Source organism: Aedes albopictus, chromosome 3 (assembly GCF_035046485.1).
Source record: "Aedes albopictus strain Foshan chromosome 3, AalbF5, whole genome shotgun sequence".
In the NCBI taxonomy this organism is placed as follows: Eukaryota; Metazoa; Arthropoda; class Insecta; order Diptera; family Culicidae; genus Aedes; species Aedes albopictus.
This window is the reverse complement of record NC_085138.1, coordinates 3527120-3548744: the sequence shown is the minus strand read 5'-3', so window position 1 is coordinate 3548744 and position 21625 is coordinate 3527120. Positions and strand designations below refer to the sequence as shown.

Here is a 21625-nt window from a genome sequence, read left to right as displayed (position 1 = left end):
TACTAAGTGCCAAGCGTGGCGTTGCATTGGGTGGTCTTGGAACGCTGAAGAAAAAATGTAAAATTTTCCTCTCTTTATCCTTGGCACAGGAGCAAACGTGTTCGTGTGTTAAGTGTCCAAACCGCTTTTCGATAAAAAAAAATGGAAACTTCTTCACCATGCATAATAGATGGAACGTGCTGGAAAACTTATAACATGCTTAATCGCTCCCTTTCGGAAGGAGGCCGTATTTAAATAGAAAGCAGCCGTTAGGTCCCTTTCAGGAAGCAGATACTTCCATTCACTCGTCGCATCACAGTGGGCCATAAATTTCCCCATACGTACCCACCAACACTGATATGATATTCACATGTAATTTCATCGCTTTCTCCATATGCAACGTTCCCCAAATAATGTGCCGAAGAGCAAGACCGACAAGGAGAAACGTTGTGTGACAGGGAAAATTGTTTTACTGACTCCTGTGGCGGCGCTGTTCAACTGCAACCCCCCAGTTTTACGAGAGAAAACATCTTCCATCCAAATGGTTTGGTTTTTCGTCGTCGTAAATTGAAACTCCGCCGCTAAATAATTGATGAATATTAGAAATGTGCCCGCCGACGACGAAGGAAGAAGGGTAGTCCACGTGACTTTCGCCGTGTCTGCGCGGGCTACCGGTCAGTCGAAGCACCACCACCACCAGGCAGGGTCGATGATTTAACAATCGTCGTAGCAGTCCGGGAAGAGTGTATCGGGTCGGAACTAAGTTATTTATAGCCTTCTTGGACCCGATCAGGGCTGGTTCGGAAGTGAATTGAAATCATGGGGCGACCTGTACAGTGTCCCCATGCGATACATTGTTTTTGTTTTGCTTCGATTTTGCTTGCTGAAAGTTTGTAGAAATTAATCAAAAAGGGGGAAACTTTTCGCTTTAGTTGTTGGATAGTTTTAGAAAATTTATCCTTGGCATCTTTGCGTACTGCTTCGTATATTGTATTCGATTTGAATAATTGTGTAACGCTTACCTCGTAATAGGATTGATAGGATCACCGTCAAGAATCAGTTAATCTGATGTAATTTGGTTTAATTTGCGATTATAACCAGGATACATTCACCGAAAGGAAAATAAGTGATCCCTTCGAAATGTAACGACATACCGTGTCGTTAACCTTTCGAGGTTGACTGAAAGCCTGAGAAGCCTAATCCGAATGAAAACAAACATAAAACTCGTGATCGCGTAATTGCCTTCAGCTTGGTACGGCTTCGGCATCCGAAGGCTTTCGCAAAACTTGCTACAATGTAGAAATAAGTAGGGTAGAATGATCTAATCCGCGTCAGCTTTTCCTGCAATGTTTAAGTATTTAGCTATTAAAGCATTGAGTTGCAAATTGATGATTTTTACAGCACGAGTCGTACATTTTATCGAACGAATCTTGCTGAATGTTTGTGTATGTGTGTATGTACAATCCATCACCCACTGCCCGGTAGTGCTTCTATAGAACTTTTTTGGAACTTGACTGCCCAACTAACATTTTCAGCGCTATAAGCTTCAGTCATTTGCTTTTTGTTGTGTAACCATCGAGTAAAAGCAGTCAACGCTGAATAAAAGGAAAGCTAGTCAAATATAAAGCATAAGCTAATACACGACTGCAAAACAAGCACCATCTAGCTATCAAACTCGGTTTTCAGAAATCCATTGCTTGTCACTGGGCCTTTACTCCACTCTATTCCAACTCCGGGAGATTTCCCGGAAGATGTGAAAACTTGAACACATCGAATAGGAGTCCCTACTAACAAAACAGCTGCTACTATACAGTTCAATTCGTTATACTGACAAATCCCCAAACCAGCAGCGCTTTAAAGGCCGTTATACGATTTCATTACGGCTAGAAGCTGTAATAAAGAAACTGTTGGTTTACCAACACGGCTTGTCGAATGTAAACATTATTGTCAAAACAAACTTTAAGCGGGATATATAGCTACTACACAAATTCTTTACAGCTATCCATCTCTGTGCTGTGAAATTATTTGGGTTGCTTTTATTGCACTTTAATTCAATGCCGAAAGATGTTCCGGAAGATGTGCAAATCGAGTAAGAGTCCCAGCCACTACAACAGCTGCTTTTATACAGTACGTTTTGTAATGTTGCCAAAACACAAAACAGCAGCGCTTCGTAGCCGTTTAAAGAACACTCTTTCATCTAGAAGCTGTGAAGAAGAATCTGTTGGCGCAATCACACAGCTTGTTCAATGTAAACATTATTGCGTTTGACGTTTCATAAGCTTTTGCAGCAAGATGAAGTTGGGTAAGGTTTCTTGTGGCACAATTATGAAGCCTTGTCTGGAGTAAAACAAAACGGGCTATTTTCTATGTTATTTATATGTAGCAGTGTGGCAGCGAGGACATAATCGGGACCAGTGGATACGGAGATCGGGAGTTCGATTCCAAATAGCGGCAAGTACTTTAATTATTCAATTTTAAAAGTGATAATTCCAGTTCCACATGTATTGCGTCACGGTATCCATAACCTTATTATATTTAATCGTTTAATTTGGGGATGCCGTATAACTATTATTTATCAACTGCGAAAAGGCTGAAAAAGCGCCTTCTCAAGATGTTATTCAGTTAGTGGTTACATAGGAGCCGAGAAAAGAGCTATGACTTGGTGGCATAGAAGCTTCTCGCACAGCATATACATGCTGATTAAGTTCGCCAGATTCATTGGTATAGGGCTTGCATAGAAGCTTCCATCTATATGTACAACACAGTAACTCAGCATCAAGCCGTATTGAGGACGCTTTGTTGATGTTTACATTCACAATAAATGTTAGTTGGGTGCAACTGCTCAAAAAAACTATGAAAAGCTTTGTACAGTGATTCAGGCAAAGAATTTCCCATGCATCGATCAAGGGAGGCTGGGAAACTTTGGTATCAATATAAAAGTCTGAAATATGAAAATACACAGCAGTGACTAAAGAATTAACCTTGGAATTAACATATGAGAAACATTAAATAAGAGGATTCACTGAAAAGCGTAAACAGCTGCGTAAGCCATGATTATCTGATTTTCCACGATGAGTTAAATTGTTAAAGATTGCCTTGGAGATTGCTTGGAGATCACAATATTTACGCAGGATAATATTAGCAACGGTTAGTGATTCTCCAAGTATTTTTTTTAAATCTGATTACTACTTAAAATGTATTGTAACACCACGGAACATGGGACACGGAATAACGATTCATTTTAGAGCATTATTCCCTCTACTTACGGTACCAGCAAGCGCGAATAACGAGAACCGAAAAAAAAGTAAAATGATGAAAATTCACGCTACGGACGGACGTGCAGACGCACGTGAAACCGAGAAAAAGAAAAACCTTCTTGTTGCTTTGACTCCGAACAGGAAGGCAAGTTTTCCCATCGTTTGGTTTCGTGGATCGTGGATGAAAAATCATGCTACATGCGAATTACCAACCTGTAACAGAAGTGGAAATGAAAAAAAAAAACAACTTTCCCCGTGCTCTTGTAGTGCTGTATAACGTCACAGATAAGCAGAATGGGTTGCTTGGATTGGCAAGTGAGTGACTTGCAATCCTAGCTAGCAAAGTATAACCAAATCATTCATACAAAATCTGTGATTTAGCGGAATGTGACCACATCCGCTGCATGTTTTTTTTTCTAGATTGGAACTTCTACCGTTGTTGCCTACTTATCCTCAGGTAGTGGTAGAATGTTCACAATCATTATAAGTTTTAACTTCCTTTGGTTTGATTTTTTTTTCAGTTTACACAAAATGAACATAAGTATACACAAAATGAACACAAGTCAAACCATTTGCTGTACCTACTTTTCGTGTCATCTGCCACGAAAAACTTGTTCAAAGACCGCAAATTCATCAGATGGTTGTACACATATCACTGCACAATTTGGTAATGGTTATCAGACGTATCTGCTTCTTAGACAACCAAACAATCACATGATCTTATTTATTTCAACTATGTGACACTAAAGACGGGCTTACTGTTGAGGTCAAAATACGTATATATCTGTCATAGGATGCAAACACATAGTTGGAATTAAGAGGAACAGTTTATTAAAAAAGATTTTCTTTTTATTTTCAGGTATTCCACTAACACGCCCAGGCTCATCAACATAATCTTTACAAAGGTATGCATCTTCTTGAAGATAGACAGGTAGTTTAGTGACTTCCTATTTGCTATATTGTATATTAGAACACGTTGTAAGTATTCTGGATGTTTGGTTCACAATTCTGCCACAAGGTGACACTAGTGGGCATATATAAAAATAAGCTTTTTTAAACCAGCTCTATTTTACGATCCCGATAAAAAAGAAAGTTCGCAATTCAGCCGCTAGGTGACGCTACTAGTGTAAATGTAAAAATTAACATTTTCAATCTACTCTATCTCGAGATTCCGATAACAAAGCAAAGACACACGTACACATCGTACACATTGACCAGAACAATCGAAGTTACACAGAGAACCTGTGAATGGTGTTTGGGACTAGCTACACACTCTCAATGTGCACAATTCGAGAGTTCAATATTTTAAAGTCAATAACGGCGCCGGCCACGACCTTACGATCATCGGGAAAGGGAAGGAATGTTGGTTCGACAACCGTTGTAACTAGAAACCGTGGAAACCACAGCATCTCCACAGTTGTCTCGGGAAGGAGTATTTGTTAGTAGGGTAGGGTAAGGTATGGATCTTGAAGCCACCTTTGGTAGGTGATATGATCCACTAGTTATATGAAAATACAGGACACGGTCTTCATCCCGATTATGATTTATTTGGTCGCGATAGTAAGGGTAATGCACATACCTCAACGATCGTTCAATGTTAAACGCGTCATCGCATTGATCGTTTACTTAACCGTGAAAACCGACTTTCCCACGAAAGTTATCGCGCGCTTCCAAATCCGCATTCAATATTCGCGCCCCCATCTCCCTACCAAGAAAACCGACCGACTCACGAAAATAGTCGCGCGTTTCTCACAGTATTGAACTAAGAGTATACGGAGAATATACTTCCAAGCTTAGATAGTTTTTTTCGAATTATGTATTTTTCTAAAAGTAGTCCCATGTGTAACCTGTCATCGACAACCGTTGAGGTAATTAAGCCAATTCTTTTTAACTAGTTTATTTGTGGACGCAGTAGCGCCCGTGGTAAGTTTTTTTTTAAATATAAACGCGGTTTATCTGTAAGGGGCTGTCCATAAACCACGTGGTCATGAGGGGGGGGGGGGGGGGGGGTTCTGCCAGTGATCATTTTGTATGGACAAATAAAAAAATTTGTATGGACTAATGACCACGCGGTGGGGGGGGGGGGGTGTTGGAAAATCCCCAAAAAATGGCCACGTGGTTTATGGACAGCCCCTAATTCACGCTTGTAGATTTTAAATAAGAAAAACATTACCTTTTTCTACGTTTTGAATAGAGTTTTTTGGTGAATTCAATGCAGCTTATATTTACATCTGAAAATACTTCGGCGAAGTCAACGGGACAGACAAACAGCGCTATCTGTGTTATTTCCAGTAACTGCTGCATTCGGTTGTCTAAGAGTGACAGATTATTTTCTGCATTAAAAAAATCAAAATTTTCAGCGTCTGTTGTCTGTGTGTGTTTTTTTCTTCATCAAATGCTGTGTCTGGTTGTCAAAGGTTGTCACTGGTTTTGTTTTCTGCATCCGATAGTAAAAAAGAATTAAAATGTCAAATATATAAAAACAAATAAAAAATTCCAACGTCTATTGTCTGTGATTTTTAAATGCTGTGTCTGCTTGTCACTGGTTTTGTTTTCTTCATCTGACAGTAAAAAAGCATTAAAGTGTCAAATTAAAAAAATCAACGTCTGTTGTCTGTGATTTTTTTCATCAAATGCTGTGTCTGGTTGTCTATGGTTGTCACTGGTTTTGTTTTCTGCATCTGATAGTAAAAAAGAATTGAAATGTCAAATATTTAAAAAAATCAAAATTTCCAACGTCTATTGTCTGTGATTTTTTTTCATCAAATGCTGTGTCTGGTTGTCTATGGTTGTCACTGGTTTTGTTTTCTGCGTCTGACAGTAAAAAAGAATTAAAATGTCAAATATTTAAAAAATCAAAATTTTCGACGTCTGTTGTCTGTGATTTTTTCCATCAAATGCTGTGTCTGGTTGTCTATGGTTGTCACTGGTTTTGTTTTCTGCAACTGATAGTAAAAAATAATTTAAGTGTCAAGTATTAAAAAAAAATTTTAACGTCTGTTATCTGTGATTTTTTTCATCAAATGCTGTGTGTGGTTGTCTTTGGTTGTCACTGGTTTTGTTTTCTTCATCTGACAGTTAAAAAGCATAAAAGCGTCAAATTTAGAAAGAAAATCAAAAATGTCAACGTCTGTTGTCTGTGATTTTTTTCATCAAATGCTGTGTCTCGTTGTCTATGGTTGTCACTGGTTTTGTTTTCTTCATCTGACAGTAAAAAAGCATTAAAATGTCAAATTAAAAAAAATCAAAAATTTCAACGTCTGTTGTCTGTGTTTTTTTTTTTCATTAAATGTTGTGTCTGGTTGTCTATGGTTGTCACTGGTTTTGTTTTCTGCGTCTGACAGTAAAAAAGAATTGAAATGACAAATATTTTTGAAAAATCAAAATATTTAACGTCTGTTGTCTGTGATTTTTTCCATCAAATTCTGTGTCTGGTTGTCTATGGTTGTCACTGGTTTTGTTTTCTGGATCTGATAGTAAAAAAGGATTAAAATGTCAAATATTGAAAAAAAAAAAAAACAAAATTTCCAACGTCTATTGTCTGTGATTTTTTTTCATCAAATGCTGTGTCTGGTTGTCTATGGTTGTCGCTGGTTTTGTTTTCTTCATCTGACAGTAAAAAGCATGAAAATGTCAAATTAAAAAACAAATAAAAAATTTCAACGTCTGTTGTCTGTGATTTTTTTTTGTCATCAAATGCTGTGTCTGGTTGTCTATGGTTGTCACTGGTTGGTATGGGTCTCTGCATCGGATACTAAAAAGAGTTGAAGAGTCAAATAGGGTACTCGTACTGGTTCCCTTAAGCATGTGGCTCCCATTTTCATCCTACGAAAAACAAAGGATTGAAGCGTTGTATTGCGGAGATTCCACCTGTTTAGACTCCTGCGCGAAAATTAGTTGCGTGGATTTTTCTTGCGTGGGCCCACAGATATAAAACCAGACCGCGTCCTGGTGAATATTTTACGCTGTGTTGTTAGGTACACATTTGGTGATAGTTTTGCATTGTAAACAAACATTTATTACGCACCTACGCTGAAAATGAGCCAAATCATTTATTTGCGTCGGAATCTTTAAATCTTCACAACGGGCAATATGTTTTGTTTCTTATTTTTGTATTTTTTGTTAGGAGTGAGCACGCATGAAAACAAAAAGAACGGAATCAATCGGTACCGTAATCGCTTGTTTTCGAATAGGATGAAAATGGGAGCGTGAGATTACTGATGGAACACATACCCTCCTTTTTTTTGTGAGAATTTTGTGAGAATTTCCCCGCGTGCTGCGTCCGGTTTGCTAGTCACCGATCATTGATTTACTCAATGATTGTTGTGAACTGCAATTACTTTCTTCTAACATTTTTATCGCTTCAATATTAGGCCAGCACAGAGCTACAAGAATAATTTGCAAATACTATCAGACTCCAGTAGTCTTCATGAGAACGCATTGGCGAAATTACCCCAACTCCTTCTAGGATGTAAAGAAAAAAAAATCGGAATGATTTTCTCACCCAGTTCCATGTCGTCAGATAACCGCAACCACTCCTTGACTCCTTCAATTTTCTGCAATACTGTTAGCTGCCAAGTATACATCCATTTTTATCACTTCACGGGGAAGCATAATGTGCACCTGCTCCAACCACGTGTCACTTTTCACTTTTTCCTTCGAACAATGCAACACGATCAAGATTCCCTTCGCAACTGCCCCAAACACGCGCTATTTTTCGTTTTTTTTTCTGCCGAATAATGCCACCCGATCGAAATCCCCATCGCAACTGCCCCAAACACGCGTCATTTTTCACTTTTTCCTGCGAACAATGCAACGCGACCGAGATCCCCATCGCAACTGCCTCAGACACGCGTAATTTTTCGTTTTTTTTTCGCCGAACAATTCCACGCGACCGAGATCCCCATCGCAATTGCCCCAAACATGCGTCATTATTCTTCCTTCGAACAATACAACGCGACCGTGATCCCCATCGCAACTGCCTCAAACACGCGTCATTTCTCGTTTTTTCCGCCGAACAATGTCCGCGTCTTAAAAAAACAAAGTTCAAGTGCTCGATAAAGTGGTAAAGAAGGTAGTTGACATAATAAAGAGAAGCGGTTTAGTTCACAATTCTGCCGCTAGGTAACGGTAGTAAGCATTCAGGTCCGATTCACTTCATAATCAAGTGACTCAGGTCTGATTCACATCATGTTCTAGCGATTCATTTCGTATTCAAGTGATTCAGCTCCAATTTACTTCATATTCTAGTGATTCAGGTACGATTCACTGCATTATCAAGTGATTCAAGTCTTATCCAATTCATATTCGGGTCTCCAGTTAGCCTAGTGGTTAAGGCTATGGATCGCCAATCCGGAGACGGCGGGTTCGATTCCCGTTCCGGTCTGGAAAATTTTCTCGACTCTCTGGGCATAGTGTACTTGCCTCACAATATACAAATTCATGCAATATCTCGATTACAACATTTCCAATCAGAATGAAATTCAAAAGCGTTCTTCTAGGATGCAGTAGCTTTCGTTTGGGGCCTTAAGGCGAAACTGGATCCATTTCTTTATTTTTTGGTTTTTGATTTTTTATAAAATAACGAAACAATATTTTCAAAATCGATTTTCGTGCACATGTAGAGTATGGATCAGGGTATCTCCTATTTTTTTTTCGTGGTGGAAAATGTTTTTCGTTTTTGCAGAAACCATTTTTGAACAAAATTTTACAAAAAAATGGTTTCTGCAAAAATGGACAGCATTTTTGATCTCAAAAAAATTCAGAAGATACCTTGATTCATACTCTACATGTGCACGAAAACCGATTTTGAAAATATTGCTTCGTAATTTAATAAAAAATCAAAAACCAAAAAAATGAGAAAATGCTTCCAGTTTCGCCTTAAGAACCCAAATCGGTTGATAGACGGCTGAGAAATTTATGGTGATACACTTTGTCAAAAATCCTAAAATAATAAAGTTGTACTACTCCCTAGCACTCTTTGAAAGATATCTCGGTAACCGAACGTCCAATCAAAATAAAATTCAATAGCGTTCTACTAGGATGTAGTAGCTTTCATTTGCTTCCAAGAGAACTCAAATCGGTCAACAGACGGCTGAGAACCGTGAGTGACATTTTTTTGTAACATACATACACACACACACATACACACACACACGCGCATACAGACATTTGCTCAATTCGTCGAGCTGAGTTGATTGGTATATGTGACTCGGCCCTGCGGGCCTCGGATCGAAAGTCGGTTTTCCAAGCGGTATTTATACCCTTCTTATGGGTGTAAGAAGGGTAAAAAGGAATTTATTGAAATACTCTTCGAAAGATATCTCAGTAACCAAATGTCCAATCGAAATAAAATTTCAGGGTCATTTACAAGGATACTGTAGCTTTTATTTGGTGCTAAGAGAACCCAAATCGGCTGACAGACGGCTGAGATATTTATTATGATACACTTGGTCAAAAATCTCAAAAAGTTTAGTTGTATAAATCCTAAGTACTCTTCGAAAGAATCTCTGTAACCAAATGTCCAATCCTAATCAATTTCTGGGCAATCTACTAGGATGTTGTAGCTTTCATTTGGTTCCAAGAGAACCCAAATCAATTGACACACGGCTGAGATATTTAGTATGATACACTTTGTCCGATTTCACCTAAAGTTTTTACAGGGATCTTTGGGGTGAGGGTTTTGGCCCTCACGAAATTGCCTCTAGAATTTACCCCTGCATACCCCGGATATATCCCGGGATTTCAACAGAAGTCTCTTCCAGAATATTTCGCAGTTGTTGTTGTGGGATTTCCACAGTTATTAATTGAGAGCTTCCCCTGCCAAGGATCATTTTGCATGTGCATATCGTTTGGCAGGCACCAAGGCAGACACAAGGATACTCTATGCCCAAGGAAGTCACAGAAATTTCCATAACGCAAAGATTCTGGACCAACCGGGAATCGAACCCGTCGTGCTGCTGAAAACCCGTTCTTCAGGAGTTCTTCATGGGTATTCTGCAGAAGTTCGCCCCGAAATTTCTTCTAGAGGTTTTCCTAGTATTGCTCCCAAAATCCTTCACGGGATTTCACCCGAAATTACTCCTGTAATTTGTTTTAGAAGTTGAAAAGTTCAGGGGGTAATATTTGAGAATTCCGGGAGGAACTCTGGCAACCTTTGAGAGAAATTTCCAGAGGAACTACAGGAGAAGTCTGGCGAGAAACTTCAAGACAGATGCGGGACTTCGGCAGAAATCCAAGAAGGAGCTCTGGCTGAAATCCCAGAAAAAACGTTCAGAAATTTTGAAAGAAACATCAGCAAATCCCGAATGATACTTTGTAGACGAATCTGGAAAATCATCTGATCCTGAAACAAATTTTCGACAATCCACCAGAAATTAAAGCAAAGGCTCTGAGAGAAATTGCGAGAAGAATTCAGTAACAAAAATATAGTGAGTTCAAATCTATTACTTTTTATTCATACGACCCTTTAAGTCCAAAGATTTACTGTTGAGTTATGTGCAATCCTTTAGGAGCAGGAATGCCGGTTTTATACGCCACTTTTTTTTTTTTTTTTTTTTATCTTTTTTTTATTCTGGGATTTTCTGCCGTAGGCAGGTTCATCCCGGGTCGTGAAAAACAGGACGAGCCAGAGGGGTTCGCCTGGGAAAGCTACAGAGGTGGTTCTTAAAACTACTTCACATGACGTTATTCGAACAGAGTATCATTAACAGAGTATGGTTATGGACTACACAGAGACAGCTTAAAAAGAAACTAAAAGACGAAAAAAAGGTTTCCATATAGTGACGGTTGTGGAACTACAAAAAGAAACTCAGAACGCACAAAATCCGAAAATTCACAGAGTAATTAACTAACAAGTGCACAGATTGGGGACTATTAAAACTAAACATGGTATATTGCACACTTAAATTTTAAAATAAAGGCCGGCGTCTTTGATGAAACATAGCAACGCCGCGAGTGTTGATGGTTCATCGCCAAGGGCCTCGCGGATACTACTCGAGATCCCGTACAGCTGCCTGGGGCCCTCGTATGCAGGGCAGACGCAAATAAAATGCTCCACTGAGTTGTCTATACCGCAGATCTCACAGGTCCGGTGAAAGCGAGCTCCTCCGAAGTCATGAGACATCCTAGAGTGCCCGGTCCGTAGCCGAGAGATGATTGTCTGGTCTCTCATGGACTTGAGATCGGTCCACGAGTCTATGCTTTGTTTCACTTTCCTCAGATATGATCTACTGGATTGCGACCATTCCTTTTGCCAGTTTTCGTGCAGCACCGACTGAATCCAGCGCTTGGCGTCCTGAGAAGGCACTGTGCGAGTGTAGCGATCGCCAGATGGGCCGGACCCCGCTAGGTGATCGGCGGTTTCATTGCCAGGGATACCGCAGTGTCCTGGAACCCAAAGGAGTGTTACACCGGGTGGTGCGCGCTTTATTATCCCCTGAATCCATGGGTGACGGGGTCTTTCCGATTGTAGGGCCGAGATGCAGCTTGCCGAGTCCGTGACTATCACGATTGGTTGATTTGCCGGCGTTGTAGCGGCAACGAGAATGGCCGCCGCCTCAGCGGAGAAGACTGAGCATTGATCAGGTAGGCTCATGCTTATCTCCAGGTTTTGACCAGAAACTCCCATGCCTATGCCCTGCGACGACAACGAACCGTCGGTATAACGCCGCTGGTGGTTGTCGTATTTTGAGCGGAGCAACTCGGCGACGGATTGTCGCAGCTGGACGGAGTTGTCCCCGGCTCTGAAACTATTTTTTATATCGTTTTCAAAAAATAATTTCGAACCTCGCCAGTCGCGTTCACCGAACCAGTGGGGCTTGGTGATTTGTGGGAGTGTGACATCAGCGATGCTATGGAGCAAATTGTTGGCTTGTTCTTGCAGACAGGTTGCTGCGCTTCTTGCCGTACATTCACTAATTCTAGATTGAGTTTAAATAAGGGCGAAAGTAACATGAGAGAGTTCTCTTCATCGACTTTCTCTTCTTCAAATTAAAGTGACAAGATGCAAGTATGGTTGCACTTTTTGGTCATAAATCGCTAGGTTGCGATGCAATCTAGCGTCTAAGTGTAAAAAAAATCGATTGAATTTGCATCTTGTCACTTTAATTTGCAGAAGAGAGAGTCGATAAAGAGAACTCTCTCATGTTACTTTCGCCCTTATTTAAACTCAATCTAGAATTGCTACGGCCTTGCAACAGAGGGCTGAAACAATGCGGTAGCGAAAGGGCGGTAGACCAGCCTCAACGCAGGCAGCGTCGGCCGGTGTGGATGGGAGAAGTCCGGAAATAGTTCTAATATACCGGTTGTATACCGGCGAAAGGGTATTTATCAGGTTATCCACAGCCATACTGGTTATCTCCAGACCGTATAGTAGCCGACTGTCGATGGTGGCGGCAGCCACACGAAACCGGATCTTTCGGTTGTTACTACGGTGAGAACTAGAGAGCGATTTAACTAGATTAAGACGGCTCTGGCAGCTGGCCTTAACTCCATCGAAGTGTTGTTTGAAGCTTAATTTACGGTCGATAGTAACTCCTAAGATCCGGACGGTTTTGCGAATCGGAATCGGTTGGTTATTTATCGTGATGGGTGGTCCTTTCACTCGGTGATTGGAAGCACAGATATGGCAGCGAACACTCTTTGGTGCTGACATTGTGAAGCCCACTGATGCAGCCCACTTGGCTACCCTTGACACAGCTGCTTGTGCCTTTCTACGGATGGCGGGGGCGGTAGGACCGGAAACGACAATGACGATGTCGTCAGCGTATACGAAAATTTGAACGCCACTCGGGAGATCCTCAAAAACCCCGTCCATCAATATGAGAAAAAGAGTGACTGAGATCACCGAGCCTTGCGGGACACCTGTTTCTTCCCTGAATGAATCCGATTTGGTGTCCCCTATGATTACTCTGAAGGTACGCTCCGTTAAGAAATTTTTGAGGAAACAGAGGATGTGGCCTGCGAGGCCCCAGCTAGCTAGTTTATGGAGGATTAGGGGCGTCCAAGTTCTGTTAAACGCCTTTGAGATGTCCAACGAGATGACTTCGGTGTGGTGGTTTTGATCTTTGGCTTTCTGCAGAACTTCTCCAAGTGTAGCGAAATATGTGTTGGTGCCGTGTCCAGGCCGGAAGGCATGCTGGCGGTGATCGAGGAGCCTGTGTGCTTGCAATAAATGGGTTAGTCGCCGGTTTACCATTCGCTCGGCTACTTTGGCGAGGCAGCATGTGAGGGAAATAGGCCGAAAGCTGGACGGCTCGTGTGTCCGGTTGCCAGGTTTTGGTATTGGCACGACTAGACTCTCACTCCATTCGCGAGGATAGGAGTCGCCGCTCCACATACAATTTAAAAGCTTGAGCAGGACAAGCTTGTTAGGATCCTCCAGATTTTTAAGCATAGGGTATTTATACGCCAGCATAGGGGTTTATACGCCACTGACTATATTATTCCTTCCGAATGTGAGACTTATAAACCCGTCTTTATAAGCCCATAACTCTAATTCTCTCAGTAACGATCCGGGTTAAAAGCCAGAACCATGATTATTATTCTATACGTACGGCTGCAAGGTTCCTCTTTGGAATTAATGCCGTCATTAAAAAAGAAGCCTGAAAACAAACACATTTTCACAAATGCAGTTTACTTCCTGATGTTGTGTCCCCACATCAACAACACACAGCCCGACGCCAAACACAATAGAGAGTCCTCGGGCGGCCGCCACGGAAACCAAAATCTCCAACCATTCAGTCATCCATAAAATCGAATCGTTTTGTTTCGTTGTCGGTTTGTTGTTTTACTTTATGCTCGATTCTCAAAGGAGTAGGCTGTGCTGTGTGGTGGTGGGTTTACGTTTTTATCGTCTCCTCCTCACTCACCAACCAAAGTAGGCGCGCACCATAATGCTGTCTACCCGGTTCGAAGTGTGGCGGGCGCACTAATGGAGTCCCATGGTCCATTGTTATGCCACCGCGGTCCCATAAATCGCTTTAACCAACAACATTGAATAGGCTCAGACCCAGACCAATGGCAACGCTGGCTGCGTTTAACAGAATGAAAAGATCTGAGGCGACACAGCATTCCGAAGTGACAGATACAGGGCAGCTTGAAGTATGAAAGTGCGAAGGAGTATAGGGTAGTAGGGTCAATTTTAAAGTTCCTCTCTCGTCAGCCTTTTATCTACGAGCTGCTCCGCGTATAAAAGATATGAACGCACAAAAAAAACCAAAACCAACAATGCTTTCATGTGCCGGGTGGCACCGTGTCTGCAAATCATTCCGTTAGAACGGAAAACTCCGAACACATCCGGATGATGGAGGGGGTCGTCGTGCCCTGAACAAAGGTTCCGCTCCCTTAAGCCACACGGCCGGCGTGGCTGTTCATTCTCACCGTCTCCATTGGAGAACGACACTAGGCATGGATGGGGAGCTGAAAGGACATAACAGCCACGGCCTTAGCCTTTTGCCACCGCCGCACATTCTTTACTGTGATTGACAACAATAGAACGACCGGCTTTTTTTTTGCGCGTCGTGGTCCTTAGCAAATAGCCTCTCGGTGGGAGCTGAGCTGTGAGCAACAACAATACGCATGCAGACCTCCCAATGGTATGGTAGAGAGTTGACTTTTGTTGAGCATTGCCTCCAAGCTACGTAGATCTAGTAGCTACGTATCTGAAATAAAAGGAAGTAGCAAAACATGACACCGCATCTCGTTTAGTAGGCCATGATTTTCTGTTTAGTAAAGATTTGCAAATCCTACAATCAAAGTAATCTAGAAGCCAACCGAGTACCTTTTGGTTCAGTTTAAAGCTTGCTTAAATCGGTATTCTATCGATTAGCTTGCATGCGACTATGACGGAAGAAGATCTGTTTCCCTCGGGACCTATAGTACTCAGAATCATCCATCGTACAGAAATCGCAATCAGCACACATACCGCACACCGTTCAACACACATAAATTCCCCTTCATTTCACACATATTATACATGAGCTGGGGGGATAACAAAATCGAATCAGTTCAACCGGCATCAAAGTAGACACTGGCTGTGCCTGGAGCTTTTCAATCCAACCATCGAGCGTATGACTCATCCCCTGCTGCAATTCCAAGTCACCTCTATCCATCCGATTCGCCTGCTGCTACGCCTTCCGCTATCAGGCGGTGTTATTCTTCCCATTAAAAATATATATCGGCCCGGTAACGAAATAAAAACCGAGCTAAAAGAAATCAGGCATCGTGGAGGAATACGGCCAAATTGAATAATCCACCTTCCAGAGAATTTGAAAAGCTTAGTTTTAAAAGTTTATTGCAGTACTTTCCGAACAGACAGACAGACAGACAGACAGGCAGACAGGCAGACAGGCAGACAGGCAGACAGGCAGACAGGCAGACAGGCAGACAGACAGACAGACAGACAGACAGACAGACAGACAGACAGACAGACAGACAGACAGACAGACAGACAGACAGACAGACAGACAGACAGACAGACAGACAGACAGACAGACAGACAGACAGACAGACAGACAGACAGACAGACAGACAGACAGACAGACAGACAGACAGACAGACAGACAGACAGACAGACAGACAGACAGACAGACAGACAGACAGACAGACAGACAGACAGACAGACAGACAGACAGACAGACAGACAGACAGACAGACAGACAGACAGACAGACAGACAGACAGACAGACAGACAGACAGACAGACAGACAGACAGACAGACAGACAGACAGACAGACAGACAGACAGACAGACAGACAGACAGACAGACAGACAGACAGACAGACAGACAGACAGACAGACAGACAGACAGACAGACAGACAGACAGACAGACAGACAGACAGACAGACAGACAGACAGACAGACAGACAGACAGACAGACAGACAGACAGACAGACAGACAGACAGACAGACAGACAGACAGACAGACAGACAGACAGACAGACAGACAGACAGACAGACAGACAGACAGACAGACAGACAGACAGACAGACAGACAGACAGACAGACAGACAGACAGACAGACAGACAGACAGACAGACAGACAGACAGACAGACAGACAGACAGACAGACAGACAGACAGACAGACAGACAGACAGACAGACAGACAGACAGACAGACAGACAGACAGACAGACAGACAGACAGACAGACAGACAGACAGACAGACAGACAGACAGACAGACAGACAGACAGACAGACAGACAGACAGACAGACAGACAGACAGACAGACAGACAGACAGACAGACAGACAGACAGACAGACAGACAGACAGACAGACAGACAGACAGACAGACAGACAGACAGACAGACAGACAGACAGACAGACAGACAGACAGACAGACAGACAGACAGACAGACAGACAGACAGACAGACAGACAGACAGACAGACAGACAGACAGACAGACAGACAGACAGACAGACAGACAGACAGACAGACAGACAGACAGACAGACAGACAGACAGACAGACAGACAGACAGACAGACAGACAGACAGACAGACAGACAGACAGACAGACAGACAGACAGACAGACAGACAGACAGACAGACAGACAGACAGACAGACAGACAGACAGACAGACAGACAGACAGACAGACAGACAGACAGACAGACAGACAGACAGACAGACAGACAGACAGACAGACAGACAGACAGACAGACAGACAGACAGACAGACAGACAGACAGACAGACAGACAGACAGACAGACAGACAGACAGACAGACAGACAGACAGACAGACAGACAGACAGACAGACAGACAGACAGACAGACAGACAGACAGACAGACAGACAGACAGACAGACAGACAGACAGACAGACAGACAGACAGACAGACAGACAGACAGACAGACAGACAGACAGACAGACAGACAGACAGACAGACAGACAGACAGACAGACAGACAGACAGACAGACAGACAGACAGACAGACAGACAGACAGACAGACAGACAGACAGACAGACAGACAGACAGACAGACAGACAGACAGACAGACAGACAGACAGACAGACAGACAGACAGACAGACAGACAGACAGACAGACAGACAGACAGACAGACAGACAGACAGACAGACAGACAGACAGACAGACAGACAGACAGACAGACAGACAGACAGACAGACAGACAGACAGACAGACAGACAGACAGACAGACAGACAGACAGACAGACAGACAGACAGACAGACAGACAGACAGACAGACAGACAGACAGACAGACAGACAGACAGACAGACAGACAGACAGACAGACAGACAGACAGACAGCTCATGGTGGCTTTTCTTTCGTTTCGGCTACGGTGGCGCTATCTGTTCATTTCATAGCGGCTGTTTTAGTTATTTTAATGGTCCATTCATAAAACATTTTCATGGTCTGCAAGCATCTCGAAAAATTATCCGTGACCACACTCTAGCAATTGTTTCTTGGTGACAATAAAAAACAGTCCATAGCGTGTCTGCATGACTGTACCCTAGTAATTGTCTCTTAGCGACAATAAAAAAAACTGTCCAGAGCGTATCCAGATGACCGAATGACTGCACCCTAGTCCACAGCGTGTCTGGATGACCGTACTCTAGTTATTGAGTCTTGATGACAATGAAAAAAAAAACAGTCCAAAGCATGTCCGGATGACTGCACTCTTGTCCACAGCGCGTCCGGATGACCGCAATCAGTCCACAGTGTGTCTGGATGACCGTACCCTTGTAATTGTCTCTTGGCGACAATAAAAAAATACTGTCCAAAGCGTGTCCAGATGACTGCACTCTTGTCCACAGCGCGTCCGGATGACCACAACCTAGTGCACAGCGCGTCTGGATGACCGTACTCTAGTAATTGTCTCTTGGCAACAATAAAAAAAAAACTTTCCAGAACGTGTCCAGATAACTGCACTCTTGTCCACTGCATGACCGGATGACTGCATCCTAGTCCACAGCGCGTCTGGATGACCGTATTCTAATTATTGACTCTTGATGACAATGAAATAGAACAGTCTAAAGCATGTCCGGATGACTGCACTCTTGTCCACAGCGCGTCCGGATGACCGCAACCTGTCCACAGTGGGTCTGGATGACCGTACCCTAGTAATTGTCTCTTGGCGACAATAAAAAAAACTGTCCAGAGCGTGTCCAGATGACTGCACTCTTGTCCACAGCGTCTCCGGATGACTGCACCCTAAGCATGTCCAGATGACCACACTCTTGTTAACAGCGTTTCCCGATGACTGCACCCTAGTCCACAGCGCGTCTGGATGACCATACCCTTGTAAATGTTTCTTGGCGACACTAAAAAAAAACAGTTAACAGCGTGTCCGGATAACTGCACTCTTGTCCACTGCGTGTCCGGACGACCGCACCCTAATCCACAGCGCGTCCGGATGACCGTACTCTAGTAATTGTCTCTTGGAGACCAAAAAAAAAAACAGTCCACAACGTGTCCACATGATCTCACTCATGTCCACAGTGAGTCTGGATGACCGCACTCTTGTCCAAGTCTGCACCGTGGGCCTAATTATTTATAGCTGCAATATTATTGTAAAAGTTCCGAAAATTTCAGAATGTTTTCCAACACTGGCTTTGCCAAACGCTTAGATGTGTTCCCCAATGCGTCCAGTTTCCCAATAATCCTACAACCTTTCTTCGAAACACGTTCCTGCAAGAAAAGCACAAACACCCCCTCGAGAAAGCCAGGAAGCTTCCCCAATCTATTCGCATATTTTCAACCGATGTACCACGACGATAGGGAAGGGAAAACAAAACCGGAACCTTACCTCTCGCCGTCCGTTACACCTTTGCGCCAGTCAGCCAGTTCAGTGTGATGTAACGGTCGATGGGATCCATCGAGTAAGCCCGCGTAGAAAACACGGGCCACGGATAATTGGTTCCGCTCGATCAGATGACTCCGGGTCCGGGACGTGTCCCTACCTGCCACGGGGATCACCACCGTCGACGACGACGGCTTTATTTCACGCCACTACTCCAACCGAGCAAGCTTTGGATTGCTTTAATCCCGCAGCAAACACAGCAAGCTTTGCCACAGCGCTACGCTTCGTTTGAATTTTCTCCATCATCCAAGGTAGCCTAGGCGGGCAGGTATTGCTGCTTGTGCTGCTAACTGAGCTTTACCGCGTGCCTCGCCAGAGTCGCTTTTTTACTTGTGGCAGGGATGGCGCGCCGCTTTGCATTCTCCCTTTCGTTCTCTCGGCTCTGTCGCACTTGTCCCTACGGTTCCGGTTCCAAACGAGAGAAAAGTATCAAGTTGTAATGCAATAATGCCGCCGAGGAATTCCCACCAGTTAGTCCAGAATGAAAGAGAAACGTAAAAATTGCTGGGTGAAGGAGTAAGCACCTAAGGTGGGCGAGCATACGGTAGAAGAGATTCATTCAGGGGATGAAAATTGAATTTAATTTTGAGCTACAAAACGAAACGGGTGTATTATTGGGTGAGATGAAAACCACTTGATTTATGGACATCTTTGTGCAATGCTTCATTGTTGGAAGTTTTCATCACAGAGCTGTTAAAACAAAATTAAGCATTATATTTCACCTTTTCTGGAATTTTCATTAAAATTCTGAACCTGAAAATGTGGTATATGATACACTTGTGCGATTAGACCAGTTCTACAAGAAAGTCACGGAAAAACAGCTTTATCTCCAATCTATCTTAATGGTAAATGTCATCGACTACCTTCGGAAAATGTCAATTGAAAATAGTTGATGACATTGACCTAAAATAATAAAATGAGAGCGGTTTTTTCGTGACTTTTTTGTAGAACAGGTCTAGCCACACAAGTTTTTCATATTTTCAGGATCAGCTTCTGAAATGAGCTGTAGGTGATTGAATCTAGATATTCCGAAATGACATTTTCAGCACGGCTCCTGAATAATGTCAAAACGTTTGATACAAATATTGAAACAAGCGCTTATACCACTAGAGCCATTATTTGAATTACCATTAACATAGCATTATATCACAAAGGTAATCAGCTGCAAATTGGTCATTATCCTGAGCTTCAATCGAACCAAAACTCCAAAAACCCATTAATTCATCCACTTGTTTCATTCGGTGCCAATCTGATCCGAGCTTGGACGACGAACTCTAACCAATTAAAATCGTATCAGTTCATTAGCCGATGGCGATGATTAAATGCTAAGGCACGAAGCCATTGTTCCACGTGACACGGAACCCGTGAAACGGTGAGCAGCAACCACTCTAAATAAATTATTCGTTCCGGCTCATCAGGAAAACAAAGGCAAAGTTTAGCCTGGCGGCCTCCCGCGTCGTATTCGTTACATCCCATCTCATCCAAGTAGGCTGAACATTTTGGCACCTCCTTCCAGGCTACAGATCCAATTCCTTCCAATATGACAAAGCACACCTCGTTAAAGTTTTATGATCATTAATTATCCAGCAAACAAAATTTACATTATAACGAATCTTCAGCCTCGGATACCGAAGACTTAGGAGGCGGACGACGTGGTGACGTTGGAAGCTTTTGGATCGATGTTTGTCAGGCTCAGCTTTCCGGTTCGTTGGGACCCCCTCTCCGATTGGTGTTTGATAAATGCGGCGAATCCTCATCAAATTTTAAATTCGCTAAACGGAATTAATTTCAAAACTACATTTCATTTGGTGAACTGCGATAAAAACTTTTATCTCCAGGGCTACTGCGATCAACTCACGATTCAGTTCATCGGGATAGAAGGCTATGATGCGCCTACTACGCCACAAACTGTAGATCGTCTCTCTATCAACAAAGTTTTAAACGTAGAAAAATAAAGCGTTTAACAATTTGCCTCCACATTAGTGGGAAAAACGGAAAGTTGTACCCATCTCTATGTAAATTGTTTCCATCGTCGCTTTCCACACGAAACGAGAAAACTTTTATTATTTCACTCGTTTATTGCCACCGACTGCGGCTGGTTCACCTCGGAGAGAGTGTATCAAACAAAGAAGCCATCGGCCCTGTTGGCTGAGGCTATAAACTGATACACTTTTGTTGTTGTGTACATGTACAGATTCAACAATTGCCATCAGTTGTCGATTTTGGAAGCGGAGTACGGTTAGAGGGAGGGATTTTCTTCTCCGAAAATGACAATAATAACGCACTAAAGCGTGTTTGGATATAATTTATGAGCTGGAAAATGATTAAAATTTTTCCCTCACTTTACGCGAGAAGAAGATAGTCTCAGCATACAGAACAACCTCACTCAAGTAGATGGAGCTACAAGCTAATCTTGAGGAATTTGTGGAAGCGACAAATGCCAACACTTTCGAACAAGAATGTTGTTCATCCCCAAACGCAATGCCGGCGGTAACTCCGCAGCCAAAAGTGTTAGTTTGCAAGGTTTTATGTCGGTAGGTATCGTGGTCGAGGTCAGAAAACTTT

The 21625-nt window shown here is 42.8% G+C and overlaps 2 protein-coding genes across 2 annotated transcripts in view; one reads left to right on the top strand and one right to left on the bottom strand.

Annotated features, from left to right (window-relative positions):
- The window catches only part of LOC109414177 (uncharacterized), a gene marked incomplete at its 3' end in the record, with an annotated part of 195054 nt that overhangs the window by 54899 nt on the left and 118530 nt on the right, over positions 1-21625 (top strand). The window contains 1 exon segment of the mRNA XM_062859543.1: positions 4096-4141.
- Positions 11140-11832, bottom strand: LOC134290113 (uncharacterized). Its single transcript, XM_062857149.1, has one exon. It carries the CDS (start codon positions 11830-11832, stop codon positions 11140-11142), a length of 693 nt encoding a protein of 230 aa, XP_062713133.1.

What these genes read in the sequence shown, in the direction of transcription:
- LOC134290113 (XM_062857149.1), bottom strand. Translation starts at nt 11,832, where the DNA reads ATGAGCCTACCTGATCAATGCTCAGTCTTCTCCGCTGAGGCGGCGGCC.